We start from the raw sequence: 14,810 nt of genomic DNA on the forward strand, positions 1-14,810 counted from the left end.
TACGCGCCTGCGTCTCGCGCGCATATTGTGACGCACGGGCGACCGTAATACATGTAGTAAAAATGCATGAGAAGTCAGGGTGGAGTAAACTTAGGCCTGCACAGATTTAACCAAGCTCTAAAAACTCTAGTACAATTTTGGATGGGTTAAATAGGCCTACAGAAATTGAGTTTTATAACAATTATATGTAATTAAATTAAAATAAATCATTAATTACATTTTGTTTAAGTAAATAATAGCCTAATATATATATATATATATATATATATATATATATATATATATATATATATATATATATATATATATATATATATATAAACAAATTTAAAGAATGTATTTGTAGCATAAAGTGCTACAAGTGTAAAGTTTTGGCCTACATAACATGCATTATGTGTTACTTTTAGTGAGTTTATATTTTTTGCAAATGTAGGCCTAGCATTTATTTACCTCCGTGTGTGTGTGAATCTGATGTGGATGTGATGTCACAAACAGATAATATACATAAAATAAATACAAACTTTTATGTTAGATGTGATTAATCACAATTAATTGATTTCACTGAAGCAATTATATATAAATAGCTATATCCTGTGTGTGTGTGTGTGTGTGTGTGTGTGTGTGTGTGTGTGTGTGTGTGTGTGTGTGTGTGTGTGTGTGTGTGTGTGTGTGTGTGTGTGTGTGTGTGTGTGTGTGTGTGTGTGGTGTGTGTGTGTGTGTGTGTGTGTGTGTGTGTGTGTGTGTGTGTGTGTGTGTGTGTGTGTGGGTGTGTGTGTGTGGGTGGGTAGGACAGGTGAGGTGAATAACACTGATGATCTCTTCATCACGGCTCCTGTTAGTCGGTGGGATATATTAGGCAGCAAGTGAACATTTTGTCCTCAAACTTGATGTGTTAGAAGCAGAAAAAAAGGGCAAGCGTAAGGATTTGAGTGAGTTTGACAAGGGCCAAATTGTGACGACTAGACGACTGGGTCAGAGCATCTCCAAAACTGCAGCTCTTGTGGGCTGTTCCCGGTCTGCAGTGGTCAGTATCGATCAAAAGTGCTCCAAGGAAGGAACAGTGGAGAACCGGCCACAGGGTCATGGGCGGCCAAGGTTCATTGATGCACTTGGGGAGTGAAGGCTGGGCCGTGTGGTCTGATCAAACAGATGAGCTACTGGAGCTCAAATTGCTCAAGAAGGTAATGCTGGTTCTTATAGAAAGGTGTCAGAATACACAGTTTGCAACAAGTCAGGGTGCCCATGCTGACCCCTGTCCACCGCCAACAGTGCCAACAGTGGGGCGTAAGCATCAGAAGGTGGCCTAGTCTGATTAAACACGGTTTCTTTTACATGGCGTGGACAGTCAGGTGCCTATGCGTCTCTTACGTGGGGAGGCAGTGTGATGCTTCAGGCAATGTTCTGCTGGGAATCCTTGGGTCCTCCATCCATGTGGATGTTACTTTGACACGTACCACCTACCTAAGCATTGTTGCAGACCATGTACAGCCTTTCATGGAAACGGTATTCCCCTGTTGGCTGTGGCTCTTTCACCAGGATAATGGTCCTGCCAAAAAGTAAAAATGGTTCAGGAATGGTTTGAGGAGCACAACAACGAGTTTAAGGTTCAGGTTTGAGGTTTGAGGAGGTTCAATGGTTTGAGGAGCATAGCAATGAGTTTGATTTGTTGAGTTGGCCTCCAGAATCCCCAGATCTCAATCCAGTCGAACATCTGTGGGGTGAGCTGAACAAACAATTCCGATCCGTGGAGGCCCCACCTCACAACTTACAGGACTTAAAGGATCTGCTGCTAACATCTTGGTGCCAGATACCACAGCACACCTTCAGGGGTCTAGTGGAGTCCATGCCTCGATGGGTCAGGGCTGTTTTGGCAGCAAATGGGGGACCAACACAATATTAATTCATAATATTATTGTATATATTGAATATTTGGAAGTAAAAGTATGCTACCGATGATACTACATTGAACATATGCTTTATTTATTTATTTATTTTTCTGCTTTGCCCCATTCTCAAAGTTACTCCTCAAGCTTTAATTCAACTGTAATTATCAGCTGTAAAAAGTGCAAGACTGATGAGTTTGATTGCCATTACAAAACAAAACAAAATGGTGTTTTTCTGGGAAACTGTGGCACAGCAATCAACATTTAAGAAATGTCCAGAAGCACAATGTTACTCTATTAACCCCCCGATCTCCCTCAGAGGAAGCGTTTTGCACTGGATCACACTGCAGTAAACAAAGAGCTTTTAGCATGAATCGGACAATGCTTGTATTGAAAATGACTAAACAAGGTGCTAAGAGGTCAGTGTCTTCACTCTGCTTTTCCCTGAAGCTGAAGTCCCAAACTTCCACACGTATAATGAAGTATTTCATAATTGTTCCCATATGAACCTCGGAGGCAAAGCGAATTTAATAATTACCATGCTCCCTGTCTCCCCGGGTTCTCTTTGTGTACTTAGCAACAAGAGCCTGGGAATATATATATTAATTACTGCAAACAGTCTTCAAGTGCACAGCGCGGTGACTCCTGCGCTTTCAGGATATTCACAGGGAATAATGTGATGTCACATTCATGCTTGAGTAGCGTGCCCTGATGTGATGCATCTGTCAGGCATGATGTGGTGTTGATGTGCTCTACATGCTTTATAAAGGTCAGCTGTCTGACTATTGATCACTTGTTCAATACTGTGTTTCAGTGGAATAATCAATGCGACCCTGAGGTGATGTCAGCACAGGCATCCGGAGCCAGATGTGACAGCATCGGTTTTAACAGTAGCAAAACATGTCGTTTTATGTAATGCTATTGATAAAAGCTAAACCAACCCTTCTTGAACATGCATGGCCCTGTTCGACTGCTAAATACTGGCCCACAGCAACCCGGACAAACATTTAGCCCTCACTGTGATAAAGCAACTTCCCTTTGTGTGTGTGTGTAAAATATGATCGAATGTCCCCATAAAGCAACGTGTGTGTGTGTGTGTGTGTGTGTGTGTGTGTGTGGACATGTTTTTGTGACATATGAGGACACAAATGTGTATAATGACATGGGTATGACACAGGTATTACAAGGAGAGGGTGAAATATGAGGACATTGGCCATGTCCCCACTTTTCAAAATGCTTATAAATCATACAGGATGAGGTTTTTTTTAGAAAGTAAAAATGCAGAATGTTTCCTGTGATGGGTAGGTTTAGTGTGTGTGTGTGTGTGTGTGTGTGTGTGTGTGTGTGTGTGTGTGTGTGTGTGTGTGTGTGTGTGTGTGTGTGTGTGTGTGTGTGTGTGTGTGTGTGTGTGTGTGTGTGTGTGTGTGTGTGAGATGGGTTTAGGGGTAGGGGCAGTGTAGGGGATAGAAAATACGGTTTGTATTATGCCTATGGAATGTCCCCATATGTCACAAAAACAAACGTGTGTGTGTGTTGTGTGTGTGTGTGAGAGAGAGAGAGAGAGAGAGAGAGAGAGAGAGAGAGAGAGAGAGAGAGAGAGAGAGAGAGAGAGAGAGAGAGAGAGAGAGAGAGAGAGAGAGAGAGAGAGAGAGACAGAGAGAGAGAGAGATGGGTATTATATATTTAAAAACCTTATTTTGTGACTTCATGTTACTTCATATTGTCGTCTCACTCCTTATTTTACAAAAAAGTTGCTACCATAAATGTTTACATTCAACTTGGATATAGTCATTCCACCTTAAATTACATTAAACTGACTTTAAATACTGAGTTGACTCTTATAAAATAAGTTAAAAATTGCTTGACTTATTTGAAAGAGTTAAAGCTATTGTAAAAACATGCTGTCGTAACTTAGTGATCATATCATGTTTTACAGTAGGTTAACTAAGACCATAACAACGTTTTTGTTATTTGAAATGAAACTAGACGTTAACTGAAATTAACGAAATATATATAAAAAACTTATTTCACAAGTTGCTACATGATGCACTTAATTAAAATATATCATATCAAAATGATATAGACAATAAAAAACTAATAACATTGTCAAAAACACACCACAAAAATTAGGCTACTAAACCTAGTAAAATGAAAAAGGGAAACATAAAAAGAAAACGCATTAAAATCAATGCTACATAAATAACACTGACTCTGAACCCAAATGTGTACTTGTGTTTTTACATTTGAATCCTTAGTAATATATATTCTCATTTTCACAGTTATACAAATAAAGCTTTGTTTACGGTGAGAGCGTATGCAGTTATGTAAAGAATAGCCTAAATGTAAAAAAAGCCCTAAACATTTTGTTGCATTATGCTATAGATCAGGGGTTTTCAAACTGGGGTCCTCCAGAAGGTTTTACGGGGTCCCCAGAAAATTTCAGAGAATAAAAAGACAAAGCAATAATGGATAAAGTCTACTCTCTGCTTACATAAATTCATTGTGAAAGTTGCTTATACAAATAATTTTTAAATTGAAAATGTTCTTCAGGTTTATACATCCAACATTAAGTTGGGAAACAATATGTTATATTTATAAATGTCACACTTACTATTTATCTAACAGAACCGTCATAAAGGTTCATCATATCTGGGGGTCCTTGGCATCATAAAGTTTGAAAACCCTGCTATAGATTCAAAGAAAATCGCTGTAGGGTTTGTAATAAGATCTCTGAATATTTTTTGGCTGTTAACATCTGGCCAATCCTACTATAGAGAAGGTTACGGTCATGAATATTAAACAGGGTGCGTGATTGGACACGTACAAATACGTCAGCACAGTCAAATTAATATTCCTGTCTCAAGCCGACACCATAGTAGGCTACAACTGAGAACTCTGATTCATTTAAGCGAATCGGTTCGCTCTGTAGGTTCGATTTAGAGAATCGATTCATTCGAGTCATTGATAAAGTGTTTCCAAAAGTCTTGCAACGCATTTTACGTCCTTATTTATTAATTTTGTAGAGGCATAATGCATTTTTTTCTGTTTATGACTGTTTCCCATTATATACACAGGTTCTGCTTTCAGCATGCCATATAGGCTACATCTTACACTTTTACTTCCTTATTGATAAATTAACATTTTGCTAAATTCTTTCAGTTGAGTGATTTTTTTGGCGCTACATAACTAAGCTTAAATCAAATATAACTTTCTCCATTCCAGACACATGCAATCATAAAATAAAATAAAATTAATGTTCCGATACCTCACTTTGATTTTAAAACTTTGAACTTTTTGTATTTTTCTTTGAATTATGATATACAATATGGTCATATTGAATATTATACTAATATTGTTATGTTGGCCAATTACATACACAAATGCAGATTCTTTGAGAACCCTCCCACATTCTTACTTTTCCATACATCTTTCCATCCTTACATCTTTAAGACTCATGCATAAAAAATGGCCCATAAGTAATCTTTTGGAGATATTTGATGATGGCCCTGTGTAATATTTAATTTAGCCTATTTCTTTTATATAGCCCCCCCCCCCCCCCCATATTTTTTTCTTTGTTTGCTGCTATTCAGACTTGAAAATGTATTAATCGTTGTCTTTTTTATGTTTGTTTGGCATCTTGTATGTTTTTTTTCAGTAAGCAATAATAAAATAATAAAAAACCTTCTCCTTTCGAATGATTTGCAAAACTTATGAGAATCAATTCATATGAGTCATTAAAAAGATCCGAACCGGCTCAAAAGAACATTTCCTCCGCGAATCGGACATAACGTCCGCTTGCATTTAGAAAGTGAGGACGACTGAATCTTTCCGTATATACATCCACACATACTGAATGAAAAGTCTGCTCTATTAGGGCAGGAGGACTGGAGGCTGTGCCAACATCTTCTGCTTTCATCCACGCAACGGAGAGTCGAACGATTATTGATGACTTTGGGTGGAAAAAAAGCCTTCGGATCAAGCATACGGTGATTTTCACGGGTGATTGTGAGATTGATCTTCGCCACACTGTACATCTTCGAAGGAGCCACAGATCGGACTGTGTTATTTTATGTGATGTTACGGATAAAGATTGCGCTGCGAGATAAATCATCACTGAACATCTGCGAAAATACTCTTTTGCACGTCTTGGGGTGATTTCACAAGTGAAATTTTTAGGATATGTATAATTTCTTAGCTAAATAACAGAAGACAGCGGCGTCTTGTGAAATGCATTTCCATATTTTGTACGGCGCGGGAGCGCAACATGTATTTCCTGCGTGAATCCTAATGCACAGGAAGAGAAATGCATTATAACACACCGTATCAGGCCACGATACGCACTCCGATCACGATCACGGCTGTTCTGTCCAAGTAAGCAGCCATTGGCTTTTTATTTTCCTTATCACAGGGTGTCATGTCGTTCTGGGGCGAAACATCTCGTTTAATGGTCGTATCGCTTCCTTCCTGATGTTCTTCATCCATGCGAGGATTCACCATGGAAACCCACAGTGAGCGCTGGTGGACACCGAGACTGGATCCTGGATTGGGAACAGAGAGGCTCATGGATGTGTAAACAGCTTTTACTGTCGCTGAGAAAGCAGAAAAACAAAGGCGTGTATCTGGGGGCATTTGTTCGAGAAGCACATCCCAAAGAGGGCACCAATGCCACGAACATGCAAGCAAGATCTGACTCAGTGTCTACACATGCGAAGCATGACAATCATGTGGCGACTTCAGATCTGATCTCAGGATTGGACATTGCCCGACACATTTTTAGTGACCCAAGCGCAAGCGTTAAAACCCGCAAGGAGTACTAGTTTTCATAGCGTCTTCTACAATCCAACGGCCAGGATGCCTCGCAATCGGGCCTTTTCTGAGCCGGAGTACTCTGCGGAGTATTCGGCTGACTGCTCGGTCACCCTGCCCTCTGACCCCGGGCAGGCGGTGGGACGCGCCCATGAGGTTACGGTGCGTAGTTCTGGCTGCTGTTTGTGTCTGCCACGGTTCATGCGTCTGACCTTCGCTCCAGAATCTCTGGAGAACCTGTACCAGACCTATTTCCGCCGGCAGCGGCACGAAACCCTGCTGGTTTTGGTGGTGTTCGCGGCCCTCTTTGACTGCTACGTCATTGTGATGTGCACTGTGCTTTACACCAGCGATAAACTGGCGTCTGTGGTCGTGGCGTCGGTGGGATTGTTGGCAGACGTGCTGCTGTACTTGCTGTGCCGGTACGGCCTGCTCCCCGACCGCGTGACCCGCCGCCTGGTGCCCTACGCCTTATGGGTGCTCATAGCGGCCCAGATATTCTGCTACCTAGGACTGAACTTTGCCCGTTTCCATCAGCCCAGCGATACGGTAGGCTGGCAGGCCTTTTTTAGCTTTTCCTTCTTTTTGTTGCTGCCGCTGCGGCTGACCCCTATAGTGCTGATCACGTCCGTGTCCTGCGGCGTCCACACACTGGTCCTGGGCGTCACGATTGCCCAGCAGCAGCAAGAGGACATTCAGGGGGCGGCTCTTGGAAGACAGGTGAGGAAAATGATGGCGAGAGATGGCAGCAGATTTGAGCGTAAACACTCTTAAAAATAAACGTTCTTTATTGGCATTGAGAGTTCTGTGAAGAACCTTTAACATCCATGGAATTTGTCCATTCCGCAAAAGATTCTAAAAATAAAGGTTTCAAAAGGAGTTTTTCACAGCGATGCCATAGAAGAACCATTTAGTCCGTAAAAACAAAAAACAAAAACACTTTCAGTGAACAGTTCTTAAAAGAGAGATAACCAAGAAACATTTTTTTTCTGCCACAAACTAAATAACCTCATTCCACTGCACTAAATACATTTCCACATTATGGAATGTTTCCTTTTAAGAAATGTTCACTAAAGGCTTGTGGAACCCAAAATTGTTCCTCTACACTTTAAAACATTCACGCTACACTTTAAAAAAATCCATGGAATTTTTCCATTCCACAAAATATTCATTTTACACTCTTAAAAATAAAGGTTTCAAAAGCAAATTTTCACAGCGATGCCATAGAAGAACCCCTTTCCCTAAAGAACCTTTCATTGAACCTTCAACAACTATGGATTTTTTCCTTCTAAGAAACGTGCACTAAAAAGTTATTTGTGGAACAAAAAATTGTTCCTCTACTCTTAAAAATAATGATCAATGGTTCCATGAAGAACCTTTACCATGGGATTTTTCCCATACCACAAAATGTTCTTTAGATTTCTTTAATGTTCTTTACACTAAGAAAACCCTTTTGCTCCCCAGAGAACCTTTCAGTGAACAGTTCTTAAACTATGCATGTTTTTCTTAGTGCAAAGTTTCTAAATAACCCTTTTATTCACACTAAAAAAATGTTCTTCCCACTAAGATAAACATGGTTCTTCTAAGAACTGTTCACTGAAAGATTATTTGTGGGACCAAAATTGTTATAACGGTTCTTTATTGGCATTGATGGTTCCATGAAGGACAATTAACATCCACAAAATGTTCTAAAAATAAAGGTTTCAAAAGGAGTTTTTCACAGTGATGCGTTAGAAGAACCCTTTAGCTCCCCAAAGAACCTTTCAATGAACAGTTCTTAAAAGAGCATTTTTTGGGTTCCAAGTCTACTATCAGTACTTTCAAAAATATCAAAACCTTTTTATCTTATCATATGCCTGATGAAGGTCATGTGACCGAAACTTTGTTAATAAAACGTTTTTGATATTTTTTGCAAGTACTGATAGTGTGCGGGATTTCCTCTTATTTGTTGAGATTTTTGGATTTGGTTATCCTTTTTCCCATGCACCTGTTTATTACCTACCGGTGTGCAATGGTAATTGTGTGTTAATTGGTTTCAAGTCCACAAAGTCTCTAAAAAAACTTTTTTACTTACTCTAAACACAGAATCAACAAAAAATGTGTCCTTTTAGGAATTGTTTACTAAAGGTTATTTCTGGGTCCCAAAATTGTTCTTCACTTAAAAAAAAAAACATGGTTCTTTTTAAAGAAATGATCACTGAAAGATTCTTTGGGGAATCAAAAAAGGTTCTTCTATTGCAAAAAGAAAGAAAAAGCCCTTCGGGAGCCTTTAAGAGTGTAAATGAAGTGCAGGTATCATCATTGCGCAGCTCCTCTGAGGATTCTGATCAAAGTCTGAATAAGTTGAATAAGAATCTTTTCTAACAATATCAATCCTTACTATCACTTTTTATTAATTTAATCTTGCTGAATAAAATAATTTCTTTCAAAAAAAGAAACAATAAATTAACAATTACCCCCCGCACACCTGCAGGTAATGGATGTGCGTAGAAGAAAGGGCCAAAAAAACTCAAAACTATCACATTATCTCAAGCTATCTCCTTACAAAAGTATATTAAAAAAAATGCTTTATTTGCAACGTTTCGGTCCCATGACCTTTATCAGGCACATCACACACACTATTCAAAATGCATTTGAAAAGAACTCATGGTGAATCCCTGAGAAGATCCATCCATTATATAAAGGGGATATTGAGAATTGTTTCTTCATAGATGTCAAACGCTTTTAAAAAAATTAACTCCATTAACACTCCACATTTTTTGAAAATAGGCTCATTTTCCAAGTCCCTTAGAGTTAAACAGTTGAGTTTTACCGTTTTTGAATCCATTCAGCCGATCTCTGTATCTGGCGGTAGCACTTTTAGCGTAGCTTAGCATACATCATTGAATCAGATTAGACCATTAGCATCGCTCACAAAAATGACTAAAGACTTTATTTTTTCAAAGATAATATTTTTCCCATTTAAAACATTACTATTCTGTAGTTACATCGTGTACTAAGACCAACGGAAAATTACAAGTTTTGATTTTTAGACCGATTATAGACTATTCTCTCATTCCTGTGTAATAATCAGGGAACTTTGCTGCCATGCAATGGGTGCAGCAGCGCAGTGATATTTCGCAGAAAATAGTACCTAGCGGCCGAAAAAAATAGTGTTTTTCATTTTCCGTTGGTCTTAGTACACGATGTAACTACAGAAGAGTCAAGTTTTAAATAGGAAAATATAGTAAAAGTCTTTTGAGCATGATGCTAATGGTCTAATCCGATTCAATGATGTATGCTAAGCTATGCTAAAAGTGCTACCGCCAGATACAGAGATCGGCTGAATGGATTCAAAAACGGTAAAACTCAACGGTTTAACTCTAAGGGACTTGGAAAATGAGCCTATTTTCAAAAAAAGTGGAGTGTTCCTTTAAAACTCTGTTTATCATTCTTTGTGATGCTACAGAGTGTACTTTTTAAAATGCTTTTGCCTTTATCACCTTTTGACATGCATGATGAAATAATTTTCAAAATCCCCCTTTTATATGATGATATAATGAATGTATGTAAGCCTGGTGTCATGGTGCCTGTTTGATGGCACTGCGGTCATAAGATGGTGGAAGGGGCCAGAAGGGCCGGCAGGTGGGTGTCCAGCCGAAGTGCTTCGCTCTTCTTACTCAGCAAGACTGTTTTTGGTACAATCTGCAGCCCCGAGAGACGCAACACAGAAAGCAGTTCATTAGAATACATTACAGAGCAAAAACCTGAAGATCAACGGTTCATAGTGGCATTATTGTGCGATGCAGGACCTTCTGTAGTGGAGTGAATCTCACCAAACCTGTCAAGAACATGTTTGGGTCCTAGAAATAATGCACTTTTTTTTTTGCATGTGTGCACATTTTTTTTACTGTAATGTTAAAAAATATATTATTATACGTTTTAAACCATTTATACATCATGGTAGGTTTTGATGATTTAAAAAAACAACAGTATTTTCTATTTACTTTTGTTTACAGTCACTTTTTGTCAATTATTTATGTTTTCTAAATTATATATACTGTACTTGCAGTCAGTATTTGGAATAATTTAAAATATGAAACGGCAAACCTTTTTTCAACACTGATAATAATCAGAAATGTTTCTTGAGCTTCAAATCATCATATCAGAATGATTTCTGAAGTATCATGTGACCCTGAAGACTGGAGAAAGTATGTTCATAATACAGCTTTTATCACAGGAATACGTTCAATTTTACAATATATTCACAGAGATACCAGCTCTTTTAAATTGTAAGAATATTTCACAATATGTATTTGTGATCAAATATATTCAGACTTAGTTAGCATAAGACTTATTTTAAAGAGGACATATTATGCCCCTTTTTACAAGATGTAAAATAAGTCCCTGATGCCCCCAAAAATTGTGTGTGAAGTTTTAGCTCAGAATACCCCACAGTTCATGATTTATAACCTGTTAAAACTGCCACTTTTGGGGGGTGAGCAAAAACACAGTTTTTGTGTATGTCCCTTTAAATGCAAATGAGCTGCTGCTCCCTGCCTGTTCTGTCAAGATAAGGGGGGGGGGCTTCAAGAGCTCATGCAACAACAACAACAGAACATCAGATAGTATTGGTGTTCAGTTCGAACCAGACTCAGACAATAATGCCCTCAGAGCCAGAGAATATCTGCTGCATGGAGCTAGAACAGGTATAGTTTAATTTAATTACGGTTTTAACTTATGTTGCCAACTTGGTTTTATCCACTATTAGTACAAGCCTGTTGTAGCGGACCCTGTCCAAATGATGGCCAGAACTTTACTGATGAGTTTTATGAAGTTTATTATTCATCTCAAAAAAGATGAACCTTCTTTTTTCACTCCAGAAAATCCCTAAAAGAGCTGATTAAAACACAGTACAAGAACTGTGCATTAAAGTCTTGTTCATAAACACACTCTCTTTCTTGCATTATCATCATCAGTCTTTTCAACTAACAGTACACAAATAAACAGGGGGGCATTTTTAGGGGGTGCTTGATAAACTGGTAAAATGTATATCCATAAAACAACTCAGATAACGCATTATAAAGTGCACGCTCTCTCTTTTATTACTGCCGTGACCAGTATCACTCTGGAGACTGTAAGCTGGATCACAAATTGTTGGTACTGATCTATCCTTGAGCTTTAACTTTTTAGAAAAACCTGCCTTAAATTGTCCCTCATTCAAGCAATCCACCTGCATTGCTTACAGGACATTGATATCGCTAAAGCTGCTGGAGCGCGGAGAAAATGGCGGACAGTGTACAACTGCTGAGGGGAGAAATGAATAAGGAAGAGTCCGTCAGCACAGAAACCTGTTATATTATAGTAATATTATAATAACATGGTAATATTATAATAGGACCCCTTCCTACATCAGAAGGGGAGAGAAATCTGAGCAGCTGGTTTTTTGCACGTGTTTTTTTCACAACAAAGTTACTGGGTTGTCCTTTTTCACGTTTTCTTGTTTAGATAGGGACCTGATTATAGCACTTAAACATGGGGAAAGATTTTCATCATCAAATCATCAAGAATAATTCAGATTCAAACTTTTATTTTGATGTGATTAATCACAATTAATCCAGTTGACAGCACTAATATGTATAATATATAATACTAATATATATATATATATATATATATATATATATATATATATATATATATATATATATATATATATATATATATATATATATATATACAGTACTGTCAAAAGTCTTAGGCAGGTTAGTATTTTCACCCCCCAAAATGTTTCAGTAGGTAAAATCAGTTTATATCATGTTCAAACATTTATTTTGCCGTTAATTGTAACAATCCATCTTGAAGAAACCCTCCTGCAAAGTTCCAGTACTGTCAACAGTTTTAGACACTTGTGTAAAAATGCTGTAAAGTGAGAATACTTAAAAGGGTTAGTTCACCCAAAAATGAAATTTCTGTCATTAACTCCTCTCCCTAATGTTGCTCCACACCCGTAAGACCTCCGTTCATCTTCACACACAGTTTAAGATATTTTATATTTAGTCCGAGAGCGTATCTTAGTGTATGCACACTATACTGTCCATGTCCAGAAAGGGAATAAAAACATCATCACAGTAGTCCATATGAGACATCAGTGGGTTAATTAGAGTCTCTTGAAGCATCCAAAATACATTTGGGTCCAAAAATAACAAAAACTACGACTTTATTCTGCATTGTCTTCTCTTCCGTGTTTGTTTTCAATTCTCAAACAAAGGTGTGATCTAAACTGCTGAAATCACGTGACACTAGCGATCCGAATCATTGATCGATTAATTGATTCATAACCGTTTGAATCTTTATTTGAGGATTGAAAACAAACGCGGAAGAGAAGACAATGCTGAATAAATTCGTAGTTTTTGTTATTTTTGGACCCAAATGTATTTCTGATGCTTCAAGAGACTCTAATTAACCCACTGATGTCTCATATGGACTACTGTGATGATGTTTTTATTCCCTTTCTGGACATGGACAGTATAGTGTGCATACACTTAGATACGCTCTCGGACTAAATCTAAAATATCTTAAACTGTGTGTGAAGATGAACGGAGGTCTTACGGGTGTGGACCGACATTAGGGTGAGGAGTTAATGACATCAATTTCATTTTTGGGTGAACTAACCCTTTAAAAAATAATGTCATAAATAGATTTTGTTTATCAATGAACTCCTAATAACTAAATCAAATCAGTGTTTGGTGTGAGCACCCTTTGCGTTTTAAACAGCTTTTGTCCTGGTACACTTGCTCAGAGTTTTTCAGGGAGCTTTGCGGGAGGGTTTCTTCAAGCGTCTTGGAGATGTTGTCGCAGTTCTTGTAGATTTCGTCTCAGTTTATTCAGTTTCTTCATGTAATCACAGACGGACTCAGTGAGATTAGATCTCTGTGTGGATCAAACAGCTGTTGTCAGACTTCTTCTGCATACACAAATCTCACTGAAATGTATTATTACAATTAATGGCAAAATGAATGTTCGAAAATGTAAACTGATATTACCTACTGACACACTATTGCAATATATATAAATAACTGGCTTAAAAACATTTTTGGGAGGTGAAAATACTAACGTGCCTAAGACTTTTGCACAGTAATATATATATATATATATATATATATATATATATATATACAGTCTTGTTCAAAATAATAGCAGTACAATGTGACTAACCAGAATAATCAAGGTTTTTCGTATATTTTTTATTGCTACGTGGCAAACAAGTTACCAGTAGGTCCAGTAGATTGTCAGAAAACAAATGAGACCCAGCATTCATGATATGCACGCTCTTAAGGCTGTGCAATTGGGCAATTAGTTGAATTAGTTGAAAGGGGTGTGTTCAAAAAAATAGCAGTGTGGCATTCAATCACTGAGGTCATCAATTTTGTGAAGAAACAGGTGTGAATCAGGTGGCCCCTATTTAAGGATGAAGCCAACACTTGTTGAACATGCATTTGAAAGCTGAGGAAAATGGGTCGTTCAAGACATTGTTCAGAAGAACAGCGTACTTTGATTAAAAAGTTGATTAGAGAGGGGAAAACCTATAAAGAGGTGCAAAAAATGATAGGCTGTTCAGCTAAAATAATCTCCAATGCCTTCAAATGGAGAGCAAAACCAGAGAGACGTGGAAGAAAACGGAAGACAACCATCAAAATGGATAGAAGAATAACCAGAATGGCAAAGGCTCAGCCAATGATCACCTCCAGGATGATCAAAGACAGTCTGGAGTTACCTGTAAGTACTGTGACAGTTAGAAGACGTCTGTGTGAAGCTAATCTATTTTCAAGAATCCCCCGCAAAGTCCCTCTGTTAAAAAAAAGGCATGTGCAGAAGAGGTTACAATTTGCCAAAGAACACATCAACTGGCCTAAAGAGAAATGGAGGAACATTTTGTGGACTGATGAGAGTAAAATTGTTCTTTTTGGGTCCAAGGGCCACAGGCAGTTTGTGAGACGACCCCCAAACTCTGAATTCAAGCCACAGTACACAGTGAAGACAGTGAAGCATGGAGGTGCAAGCATCATGATATGGGCATGTTTCTCCTACTATGGTGTTGGGCCTATTTATCGCATACCAGGGATCATGGATCAGTTTGCA

At 38.3% G+C, this 14,810-nt stretch overlaps 1 protein-coding gene across 2 annotated transcripts in view; it reads left to right on the forward strand.

Moving 5' to 3' along the window:
- Positions 1–5,667: 5,667 nt before the first annotated feature.
- adcy3a (adenylate cyclase 3a) overlaps positions 5,668–14,810 on the forward strand; it is a 60,661-nt gene continuing 51,518 nt past the window's right edge. For both annotated transcript variants that reach the window (XM_067449341.1, XM_067449342.1), the window contains exon 1: positions 5,668–7,409. In XM_067449341.1, coding sequence (XP_067305442.1) covers positions 6,735–7,409 — 675 coding nt within the window. In that variant the 5' untranslated portion in view covers positions 5,668–6,734. The remainder of the gene's footprint in view (positions 7,410–14,810) is intronic.

Source organism: Pseudorasbora parva, chromosome 7 (genome assembly GCF_024679245.1).
Source record: "Pseudorasbora parva isolate DD20220531a chromosome 7, ASM2467924v1, whole genome shotgun sequence".
Taxonomy (NCBI): Eukaryota; Metazoa; Chordata; class Actinopteri; order Cypriniformes; family Gobionidae; genus Pseudorasbora; species Pseudorasbora parva.